Source organism: Gavialis gangeticus, unplaced genomic scaffold, assembly GCF_001723915.1.
Source record: "Gavialis gangeticus isolate Ggan-Ray unplaced genomic scaffold, GavGan_comp1, whole genome shotgun sequence".
Classification (NCBI taxonomy): domain Eukaryota; kingdom Metazoa; phylum Chordata; order Crocodylia; family Gavialidae; genus Gavialis; species Gavialis gangeticus.
In genome coordinates this window covers 16,402,942-16,415,754 of record NW_017729031.1, presented here as the reverse complement: position 1 = coordinate 16,415,754, position 12,813 = coordinate 16,402,942, and the positions used below count along the sequence as shown (strand labels likewise).

Genomic DNA, 12,813 nt, shown 5'->3' with positions numbered 1-12,813 from the left:
CCCCCCCCCCCCCCCGCATACTGGGTCCTACTTACCTGTAGGCTGTGGGCATCTTGTTTGTTCAGGGCCTCTCAAGTAAGCCAGGAAGTCTCTTGCAGCCTCCATGTTCAGAAGCTCCTTCCCTTTCAGCCTGCAGGACCTGACCGCCCCGCCTGCTCTCAAGCACTGGCTTTATCTACCTTCTAAGCCCTTCTCTATCCAGTCATGTGGCCTTGCAGCTCCCCACAAGTGTTTCCTTCTTGTTGCTGATAGTTTGCTGGCTGTCTCAGCTAGGGCTTAGCTCAGCAGCCTGCAGCTTGCCACCTGGCTGTCTGCTAGCAGCCAGTCCCCTATTAGCTAGCTGGTCTCCTGGCTGCCATTGCTCCTACAGCCAGTCTATTCTAGGCAGTAGTCTCTAAACTAACTATAGGTGTTCCCCCTTTTTTTTATGTAGCTCCCTTCCTCAGCTACAGGGACTCCTGGCTACCTGTGTTCTCACAGCTAGCCTTTATTTAGCTGCCCTGGGACCCAACTGCAGCATTTTCTCCCCTCAAAGTGACAGGAGCCCTAGGCCTCCCATCACAGTTGTCTTCTGAATCACATATGGCCAATAGAAGTTTGTAACTCAAGATATTGTGACTATGAGACCAATATCTGGTATAGTTATGGTGACTAATATGAAATCTAGGATGCTCCCTGCCTACCCTTTCCTTGCTCCCCCTTCCCCTTCCACTGCTGCAGGGAGTCAATGGCCTATTAATGAACCAATGTTCTTTACTTCACAGATATTAAACAATCGCCAGTGAAGTAACACTTTGTGTTAACCGTAGGGCTGCCTACTTCACAGCTCCTGCCATTCTCCCTCCATGTCCTGTGCCCAAAATGCTCATTTTAATTTTCACTGGCTGCCTGGAACTGGCTTCTGAAATCCAGGACTGCCCTGGGCAATCCAGGACAGATGGTTACCCTAGGTATAGTGGTGCTGAAGAAGGGCTTCCAAAGAACAGCATCAATTGTTACCTAATACTGCCAAGGTAACTGTGGAATGATAATGCCCCATTGATAATAACTGAGACCACTTAATTTGGGCATGAGAAAATTAAATACATTGGCCAGTTAATGGGGTCCCTTTATAAATTAATGGTATATTCCCAAAACAGGATCCAGACGTTACATTACATAATTAAATAATAATTAAATAATTGACCAAAAGAGATTATACCTGGTCATATCTGCACGACTGCCATTTTACCACTTCCCCCCCACTACTGTTAATAAAGACAATGGTCATGTGAGTGTTGCTAGATGAGTCTCGATGGACTCTCTTTTGCAAGAGATCAGCCTATATTGGAGTGTTATACATAATGAAACAAAAGGAAAACAAGGATGCATGTGAACTTAAATGGTGATTGGGAGGGGTATAATCCTAAGTCTCTGAACACTGAATGATATTATAGAATCATAGAAAATTAGGGTTGGAACGGACCTCAGGAGGTCATGTAGCTCAAGGCAAGACCATCCCCAACTAGATCATCCTAGCCAAGGCTTTGTCTAGCCAGTTCTTAAAACCATCCAAGGACGGAGATTCTACCTTCTCTCGAGCCAAACTGTTCCAGTGCTTTATTACCTTCTTAGTGAGAAAGTGTTTCCAAATATCTAACCTAAATTGCCTGGCTGCAGCTTGAGACAACTGCTCCTTCTTCTGCCATCTACCACCACTGAGAACAGTCTAGCTCCATCCTTTCTGTAACCACTCTTCTTGTAGTTGAAGGCTGCTATTAAATCCTCTCTCATTCTTCTCTTCTCCAGACTAAATAGGCCTAGTTCTCTCAGTGACTCCTCAGAAGTCATGTGCCCCAGTCTCCTACCATTTTTGTTTCCCTCCACTGGACTCTTCTGTAGTGGGGACTCCAAAACTAGAAACAGTACTCCAAATGTGGCCTCACCAATGCTGAAAATAGGGGAAGAGTCACTTCCATTGATCTGCTGGCAACTCTCCTACTAATGCACCTCAGTATGCTGTTAGCCTTCTCCACAAAAAGGGCACACTGTTGGCTCATAATCATCTTATTATCCACTGTAACCCTCAAGTCCTTTTCTGCAGAGCTGCTGCTTAGCCAGCTGGTCCCCGGCTTCTACTGGTGCATGGGATTGTTCTGTCCTAAGTGTAGGACTTTGCACTTCTCTGTATTGAATCTAATGGCCCAGTCTTCTTTCTCTGAATCCAATCTTCCAATCTCTGAATCCTAGCCCTATCCTCCAGTGTATCTACTACTCCCTCCATCTTGGTGTCATTTGCAGAATTGCTGAGGGTGCAATCCATCTCAACTTCCAGATCATTGATGAAAATACTGAAGAAAACCAGCCCCAGTACCAAACCTCTGGAACACTCTACTTTAGACTGGTTGTGAACTAGACATCGAGTCACTGCCTACCACCCTCTAAGCCCAAGAATCCAAATAAGTTTCTATCAACATTACAGTCCATTCATCCAACCCGTATTTCCTTAGCTTGCTTGCAAGAATGTTGCGAGAGATTGTATCCAGCCTTGTTGAAGTTAAGGTATATCATGTCCACAGCTCTCTCCACATCTGCAGAGCCAGTCATCTCACCATAGAAGACAATCAGGTTGGTCAGGCATGACTTATGCTTGGTGAATCCATGCTGACTGTTCCTAATCACCTTCTTCTTCTCAAATGTGCTTAGAAATGGATTCCTTGAGGACTTGTTCCACAATTTTTTGAGGGACTGAGGTGAGGCTAACCAATCTGTAGTTCCCTAGATCTTTCTTCTTCCCTTTCTTAAAAATAGACACTATATTTGCCCCTTTCCAATCATCTGGGACTTTTTGCATTCACCATGAGTTTTCAAACATGATAGCCAGACTCTGCAAATACATCAGCCAACTCCCTCAGCACCCTCAGTTCATCATGTATGGCCCCTACATGTCCAGCTTTCCTAATAGTCCCTAATGTATTCTTTTGCTGCTGTTGGCTGCTTACCTCCTCCCCAAACTGTGCTGCCAGGTGCAGTAGTCTGGGAGCTGACCTTGCCTGTGAAGACTGAAGTGAAAAAGGCATTGAGTACTTCAGTCTTTTCTGCATCACCTATCACTAGCCTGCCTCTCACATTTAGTAAATGACCAACACTTTCCTTGATCTTCCTCTTGTTGCTGACATACTTGTAGGAACCTTTCTTGTTACCTTTCACATCCCTTGATAGCTGCAACTCCAAGTATGCTTTGGCCTTCCTGATTTCATCCCTGCATGCCCAGGTAATACTCTTATACTCCTTCCTAATAATTTATCTAGGTCTCCACTTCCATAAGCTCACTGAAGATTTCCTTGCTAAGCCAAGCTGTTCTTCTACCATATTTGATAATCTTCCTGTGCATTAGGACAGTTCATTCCTCAGTAAGGTTTCTTTAAAATACAACCAGCTCTCCTAGACTCCTTTCCCCCTCACACTGATCTATCGGTAGATCCTGCCCATCAAGTCCCTGAACTTTCATAAGTACATGTAATTTGCCAGATTTGAAACTAGGCTAAGAAGAGGGCTGTGCTTTTTGTGAATGCCACTTCTGAAAGGGAATTATCTTGAAAGCTATAAAGTGAGCTCACAGTTTGTAGCGTATAGGTATGGATAGGCAAGAGCAGAAGGAAAAGGTGAACTTAGTATATTGTCTGGGATAAAAGCGAGAAATCAGAGTACTGGCAGGGGTGTTGGACTCTACAGACAAATGCATAGAAAATAAATGAGTATCCTGGGAAAGATATTCAGTTAATGGACCCCATTAAACATGTAAAAAGACCCGCCCAAAATTTGTCAGAGAAAATATGCATGTTGTAGATGAACTCAAAATCAAATTCAGCATATCAGATTTAGGATTTGAAACCTTCCAACTCACTCAGGAAAACTGGAATATCGGGTGTGTAAATACCCATGGATGAATAATGGGCCTTTGGAATTAAATTTAGCTTTCTGTTTTGCAGGGGCTGATTCTGGGTATGGGAACAGATGTTATTAAATCACCCTTCAAATGCTGACAACTGTGGGTCACCCCCTATTCAATGCTGGCATATGTGATCCCCTCCCCTTGCCACCATAGGGAAATAATTTTAATTACACTGATGGGACTTATCAGACTCATCTACTGGATGACTGTCAAGAAACTCTTGATGAATGGTTGTGTCATCTGGAAATATCCAGCTATCAAACCTACTTGTCTAAGCTTAATGTGAAAATTAAACTTTAGTCAAAGTTTCTTTAAATTCTCTCACTATGCACCATTTTGTTTTTGGAGCAATTATGGTAAATGAATTGTTAATAATAAAACCTGATTTGTACAAATCAAATCTGCAAGTTGTATATATGGATTTCAAAAGTGTCAGTTAAGGAAAGTATAGAATTGTTGGCACACCTCTTAACATAGTACATTATAAAGATGGCTATGCCTAGTGTAAGTCCCGTGAATTTAGGGAGAATTTTGAAGTGTTAAAGAAATCGATATAGCCCCAAGTAATAGACTTTTAGGTCCAACATCTTAAGGCCCAAGATGTTTTAGTCAGAATAAAACATGGGTATGTGAGTATATACATGAATCAGTATTAAACTATTATCCAACAACTAATAGCTATAGTGAAAAAATGTCCTTATATAGTCACCAACAGCCAATGGAAATACTAAATTTGATTTTACATTCAATAGTGATTATAACCTTTGTGCCAATTATTTTGGCCTTTGTGTTAATACTTGTTATAGCTTGTTATGTTCAATAATTAATCTGTAAGCTGCAATGGTTGATATCAAAGACTGAATTTCACAGGTGGGACCTCAAAGAAAAAGCAGTGCTAAGGGATGACTGCTTCTGATGCAGGCATGACCTAACTTCCCCGGCTCTTTGGTTGATTAGACAGTTAGCCAAGAGGTTGGGAATTTAATAGAGATGAGAGACTGGGAGTACTTTGCACCTGACAGAACTTTTCAAAGCACCAGGATGAGGTCCCCTCAGAAAGGTGGCAAATAGAAAATTACCAGCATGTTGGTAAGAGACATTTTCTCACTGTTTAAGAAGGTAGGATTAGATGTTGTATACCATTAAAATGCTACTAAAGTTAATGTTGCTCAACTAAAAACCATGATGAACATGACAGAGCAGCTGTGACTAGTTACATAACCAGGGCCAGTGCCAGGGTGAAGCTGAGGTGAACTGGTACACCCTTGCTGGACCTCTTAAGGGTGGTAAGTTTCTTGCTATGCTTGTTGTACTCTATAGCCTATTACCTGACCAATATTGCATTTTTTCAGCAAAAGTTGTTGTTTAATATCTGCTTCAAGAAATCATTTTGGCCAAGTCCCCTCCTGGGGTCAGCCAGCCAGCCTGGGACTGCTTCTCCCTAGCTCAACATGCTGTGGAAAGGTTGCTACAGTGAGGGGCTAGCCAGCAGGCAAGCCCCATACTGTAGTGCCGTCACGCTCCAGCCAGCTCTGGTCACCATCTACATGTGAATTTTGGTGCATGTAACTACTCCTCTGTAGGACAGTACTTGTCCTACAGTGGAGTTAATTAATTTACTGTGCCCTAATATGGGCACAGGTGTAGATGGTGACACTTTACTGCATAGCTAATTAGTCAGCTCCACAGTAAATCACATTCATATATATACCCTGTAGGTAGAATGGATTAATGTTGGCTTTGTGTGGTTTAATTTCACCCTCTGATCCAACTCTGTGACTGCTGATCATCATAATTTAGCTAAAAGTCTGTTTCTTTTGTCCCCCAAACTTTTGAGACTTTCCCCTTCCCTGTGAACAAAATATTGTACAAGAGCAACGTTCCAAATGTGCAACAGAAATGTAACCCAACTGAGACTGCATATACAACCAAATCTTTAAAAAGCAAACAAAACCATTCAGAACAAAATAAATGGCATAGTGTAACAAAGGGCATGGGAATATACAGCATAATCATAAGGGAGGTAACAAAAATGCACTGTAATCATATATATTGTGTACTCAACCTCTTGGAACCTCAAATGTATACAAAAAGGTCAGCCTATACCAATAGGTTTCTTTGCAGCATTCTTCGTGAGCTGAAATCTACAGATCAATGTCCTTAAGTATAGGGTGAAAATCAGTTCATTCAATAATATACATCAAGTCCAAGCCTGATGCAGCTTTAGAGGTTATTTTTTTGACATGACACTGTCTATATAATAAAGTTCATTTGGTTCACACAGCTCATGCATCACTGTTCCTGTAAGAAAAGCTGTAGCAATAATTCTAGTGTGTATTATTTTGAGTCGTATCAAAAAGCTCTTGTTGGGAAAACTATCATTTTGTACATTTTCCCCTTGTAATGCTTATACATCCAAACCTCCTACAATTTCTATGGCCTTTTGAGCATACATGATATGTTGTATCAGGTCCATAATGAGAATGAGAATGGCAATGGAATTTATTGTGTTCTTCTCCCTCCCACCCCCTTTTTGAGGGTTAATTTTTTTTCACATTGAATCAGAACAAAAACAGTTCTGAATTAGAAGGAAAACAAAAATCCTCCCACCCTTCGTCTCCCCTGCCGTAAAAGGTTGGTTTCAAATTTGACTTGTTAACTGCCTTCAAGTGGGCAGACAAAGTTTCTTGGGTTCCCTGGAATCCCACATAGATTGAGGAGGGTGGGAGGGGTGCAAAAAATCTTCAGCCCAGTGGCTTCCAAGGCTGCTGCCACACAACAGCCTGCAAGCTGGGAAAACTGACAACCAGGGGTCTCCTTGAGTTGGCCAGTTGGTAAACCCTGGATTTCTCATACCTAAAGACAATATCCCACAGCATCTCAATAAGCCAAGGAAGCTTTGCTCCTCTGCAGCCTATTAGGCTGGAAATCTCAGAGATCTGGGAATCCCATGAAGTGTTAACCCTCCTAGCTTAATGGATCCAGAAAGAGTAGGAACCTAGGTTATCAAACAGCCCTCCAGGTGAAATGTCAAGGGATAAAGGAGATTAAGGACATGGAAAAATAGGAAGTCTAGCAAATGATCTGATGGAAACAAGGCAGGTAGCTGCAGCTGCCTGGCATTTATCCAAAGTTTCATCAGAACTGACACATTCCCACAGAATGGTTTGATTCTTTCTAATCAGCATTTTCTGATTGAAAACTATTCTGTTGGAAAATTCTGTAAGCACAACAGGGGGGTTCTACATCAAAATTATTTCCAGCAATACAAAGGACAACTAAAGCCTTGACTTAAAAGTTTCAATAATTTCAATGTTGTTACACAATGGTTTAATATGGCTTAAAGAGGTCTACATCATAAAGAAGAAATTTTAGTTTACCTGTTGGTTGTATTTTTTTCTGGTACACACGGATCTCTTTTGCTTTTTCAAGTCTAATTAATGTCTGAGTATCTGTGCCGTTATATCTGTTTATACGTAGAACGTTGAAGTTATCGGAATTAATTGCATACAAATAATTTTCAAATATTGTCAAACCATAAAGATGCCTTGCCTGAAAAGAGAAAAAAGAAAGGAACTTGATTCAAGTCCAATTATAATGCCACACTGTGATATTTACATACTGAGTTATGTAACTGAAATAGTTTTTAGAAAAGTCAATAAATATTTGTAAAAAAACTGAGCTGAGTCTAAATCATAAGTAGATTCCACTTCACTTTAATCAGATATTCAATAGTAAAGCAAGGGCTTCACCAGGATAAATTAAAAAAAAAAGAGTATTTAAAATATCCTGTCCCACTTTGATAAATCTCTACTTTCCAAAGGCCTGAACTATTGCCCTGAGAAACAACCAGATAAGATACAAATATGCAGAGAATCAGAAGAATTCTTCTGCATACTCTGTCTGAAAGAATACTTCTACAACCACTCCTGACAACCCTCCTGTCACAACTGAGAAAACAACAGTAACAGAACATGGGACTGGACACCATCCAGAGGAAGTAACCACACAATGGACAACTACATCAACTACTTTAGGCAGAAAGCTAACAATGCCATTCTCAAAAAAGCCAGGACCATAACAACCTCTCTCTGTTAGAGAGAAAGCCATGCAGCCCCTAAGATCCAACAACAAAACAGTAATCAATTAATGGACAAAGGTGAAGCTATAGTCATCCTCAACCATCAAAACTATATTGATGACGCCAATAGAGAAGTCTTTGACATCAAATACTATAAAGAACTTGGGAAGAATCCTACACCGGTATGCACTCTGGAACTGGAAAGTATTATCATATTATCATTATTGACTCCAAGATGAACATGGGCCGACAATGCGAGGTCATGGTTGGCAGGGCTAACCGGACCTTGTCGTGCATCCACAGGTGCATCTCGAGTAGAGCCAAGGAGGTGATCCTCCCCCTCTACGCGACGCTGGTCAGGCCACAGCTGGAGTATTGTGTCCAGTTCTGTGCGCCCCATTTCAAGAGGGATGTGGACAACATGGAGAGGGTCCAGAGGAGGGCCACCCGCATGATCCGGGGACAACAGGGCAGACCCTACAGTGAGAGACTGCGGGACCTGAACCTATTCAGCCTCCACAAGAGAAGGCTAAGGGGGGACCTGGTGACTGTCTATAGACTCACTAGGGGGGACCAGAAGGGTTTGGGGGAGACGCTGTTTCCCCTAGCGCCCGCTGGCATAACAAGGAGTAATGGGCACAAGTTGATGGAGAGGAGGTATAGATTGGACATCCGCAAAAACTACTTCACAGTTAGGGCGGCTAGGAGCTGGAACCAACTTCCAAGGGAAGTGGTGCTGGCCCCTACCCTGGGGGTCTTTAAGAAGAGGCTGGATGCCTACCTGGCTGGACTCATTTGAGTCCCATTTCTTGTTTTGGGGTTTTGTTGTTCTCCCGCCCTGGCGGGGGGTCGGGCTAGAAGATCTACTAGGTCCCTTCCGACCCTAAATCTATGAAACTATATGAAACTATATCATTCTCATACCAACTTCAAGGAAAAATACTTCCACTACTCTCTAAGTCTGCTACCCCAACAGATTTCTATATGCTCCCAAAGATTAATAAACATGGTAACTTTATTCTAACTTTATACTGTTGGTCCAATAAAAGATATCACCCTCAAATCCTTCTCTCTCTCAAAAATATTTATTATTCTAAGTTCATTTCTTCTCTGAGAGTTCCAGCTTATCCTGTTTGGTCTGTATCTGTCTCTTAGATGGCAAATTCCCCAGTGTGAGAACTACATTTGCACATCATGCACACAACACTAGCGCTTGTATATCATAATAAAGTGATAAAGGAGAGACTAGTAAAAGGTTATTTTCATTTTACAGAATGATCATATATGCTCACATGAAGATGACTCCATTTCTAGTTTATTTGAGAGCTGTTGTAGCCAAAAAGATCCAGGAAAAAAAGAGAAGCAAGTTTTTTTGAGGGGAGTGTGTGTGTGTGTGTGTGTGTGTGTGTGTGTGTGAGAGAGAGAGAGAGAGAGAGAGAGAGAGAGAGATCTTTGGTTGGACCAGCTGTATAGTCTCTCCCAACTATTGGTCCAATGAAATATATCACCAAAACCCCCTTGCTTGTAGTTTATTAAGTCATAGTTTAATTAGATGTGATAAAATTCTTCTGCAAAATGCTTTCTGTTAATATATTCTTAATTTTTAAAATATGTTTAGTTTGGCCATGTTGGTACTCTCTCTGTGTCAGCTTTTGGGGAACAATTATGTGACAGAGTTTTACTGGCAGAAATGCTTCAAAATATGAATTTCAAATTTGTATTCATAGTAGTCACACCAGATGTGTGTGGGTGCACTCATTCAATCAAGGAACAGAAATTATACTTAGTTAACTAACCAATTTCAATTATCAAACACAGCTTGAATATCAAACATCCAATACTCCAAAGCCTGTTTGTGATTAATCTATTAAGCTATAAAAATGCAAAACAATTCATTGAATATACTTTAAAAAGTGAACAAACAAAAGAAATATGTTGGCAGATATGTCTAAACTGAAACTTTTATTAATCAATCATTTTTTCACTAAAAACATTCATTAAACTATTTTATGCTCGTTCACAAACACTTTTGTGTAAGCCCTTAAGTTGTGCATCTAAAATCCTGTCTATTTCTCAAAATGATTCCCGCTGGATTAATCTTGGCCTCCATATTCAGATGTTACTTAGTCAAAGCTCTAATTTAAGTCAATGGGAGCTTTTTTCTGAAGAAAATGCAACAAGATTTAATCAAACAATAGCAAAGAAGAAGAAAATAACAAAGAAAACAATGATGCACCTGTGATACTATGCCCTAAAGAGAAGAGTGACTTCTGGTACAATGTCAGCCTTTTACTAACCTTTGTAAATGTTTAATACTGAAAGAGAAACTCGAGAGAGAGAGAGAAAGTTCTACTCTGCTAAATGATCTCTCTTTCCCCCTCCTACCCCACTCAGTTGTCAATATTTTAAAGTTTGATTATTCATTTATGTCCAATGTGGGCTACTATTCTTATTTAGCTGGAATAATATGACTACTTTTATGATGCATTTTATGATTTTTTTTTTTACGCATCCCTGTGGGTGTTATTTTAGCTGTCTGTGCTGCTTCCTTAGTATCATGCATATAAAAAGTAGGTCCGTAAAGGCCAAAGAGATTATATGCAATACAATATCACTTCACCTCAGTTTTATTTACCAAATCAGGCTCTAAATATTTAAAAATAATGCCAGTGAAAATGCTTGTTTGTATCTGATAAACAGGAATCTCTAGAGGAGTTCAAAATAAAAACAACTCCTTCTTCCATAGTTTATCAAATGCATTTTCTAACCTTAAATGTATTTTCAAATTCCCATTGATCTGGTAATATAATTTCCTTTTTTCTTCTTAAGACTCACAGTAATGCTAACAGTTTCACAGAAACTCACTTCAAATTCATCTTTGTCATAAGCAGAGACAACACCCAATGAAGTAACCAAATTTAAAATTTGGCCTTTGAGTGGACCAAGGTAATTAACAGCCTGCACCTTCTTCATGCACCTTTAATAAACCACAATATTGGTCTAACTTTTGGGCACCTCCCTCCACCCACCCTCCCACCCTGCATTAGCTTTTAGTCTCTTAATTCTTGGTTAGCATGAACATCTGAACCTCCTTTTAGAACTATTATCTAACATCTGAGCTTCACAGATAATAGGAAGAGAGAAAATAGGTCAAAATGTAGTTGCTATTGCTTTAATTTACTTTCTTAGATCAATCCTGTACAGTGTGTGTCAGTTATTTCTATGATCTGCAACCTGACTTCTCAGAATCAGAAAATATCAGCACCAAAACATAAAGGATCAAAACGTACAACATCCTCCTTTCCAATGCAATTGGCAAATGGGTATAGTAAATCCATTTTCCTGGGAAAAAAAATGAAAAATCCGGTATCCTCTTCTTATCCAGGCTACTCAGGCTGCTCTTTTCTCTTCCCTGCATCACATGCCATACATGCATATTTTACAAATCAAAGTTATATTATCCTGCTGCCCTTGAAATGGACTTCAGTTTAATTTCAAGGCCTAGTAGCAGCTTGGTTACCTTTACTGCAGTAATTTATATCAGAAAGCATTTATTCTCACTATCTACTCTGTGTACATTAGAGTTATCTTAAACTGAGATAAAACTAGATGTCTACGAGAGATCAGGAAATTGCATCTCAAGCCCCTGAAGATGCCACAGGGACTATTTGACCTGCTTACTATCCCACCACGTCTCCAGCTTGCTGTCTAGGCTGCCACAGAGACTTTCCTCTCCTCAGTCACAACCAGAGTAGCAGCAGCAGATTCAGCCTTAGTATATCCATCACTGTCTTCAGCTGATGCCCAGTGCATTTATTCAATCCCAAGCTTTAAGGATATAGACCCAAAACTCAAATCAATAGAAAGACTGTTATTCCCTCAAGTGTGAATATGGCATGAACCTATGTGAATCTAAGCTGACCTGGAGAGGGGAACTCATTTCACCAGTTGTCCCTTCCTTCTCTGACATTATCAGGCTGCATGTCCACTACCCTCTCCCTCTCCTTCGTAAGGTGGTAATGCTACCTCCTCTCCCTTCTTAATTCTCTCTTCACAATATCCTTGATGATATATATCCCCTCTTCACTGGGTCCATTAGCTGAATATAATATCCTACTGCTGAAGTTATCACCTATCTATTTCCTTTTGTGCTTTCTTCCGCACCCATGATTCTGTTATATTTTCTGTGCCTCCTGAGAGGCACTGCATGAATATAGATCACAAACTGCTAAAGGGACTAACTGGCACATAATGTAGAATATATGGCTAAGCACATTATTACCTCTCTTGAACCAAAACAAATCCATACTACTATAAATTGATACATCCATATTGATACCATTGCTTTTTATTGTATTAGCTGAATCTTCCATTCAATACTTACTTGTCGTCCTCGAATTATTGTATGCCTGTTTCTTCCATGATAGTCAACAACTTCTACATAATCCAGATATGAGTCTACCCAGTACAGATATTTATTGATCAGGTCCAATGCGAGAGCAGTTGGCTGCTCAATTTTAGATTCTACTATCCTTGTCCTGTTCATCCCATCCATGTCACATCTCTCAACTTTGGCAACATTCCCATAGTCCGTAAAGAAAAGTTTTCTGTTGAAAGAAAATAAAATGTGCTTTAAGTGCGTGTGCATACTGTGAATCTCCCCAGTGGGGCATGCTGTAAAATACGTTTTCATTCTAATTCATTTCAGTGGTTACATCTGTTAGTAACCCATAACCATTACCACATATTATCAGTCATAAACAGGGAAATCTGCTAATGAATATTGTAAGGCATGAGG

General features: G+C 40.4%; 1 protein-coding gene across 1 annotated transcript in view; it reads right to left on the bottom strand.

The window, feature by feature from the left end:
- Positions 1–12,813, bottom strand: part of LRP1B (LDL receptor related protein 1B) — a 2,002,088-nt gene that overhangs the window by 966,172 nt on the left and 1,023,103 nt on the right. Inside the window, exons 8-9 of the mRNA XM_019522796.1 lie at positions 12,400–12,622; positions 7,315–7,486 (exon numbers count right to left, since the gene is read on the bottom strand). Coding sequence (XP_019378341.1) covers positions 7,315–7,486; positions 12,400–12,622 — 395 coding nt within the window. The remainder of the gene's footprint in view (positions 1–7,314; positions 7,487–12,399; positions 12,623–12,813) is intronic.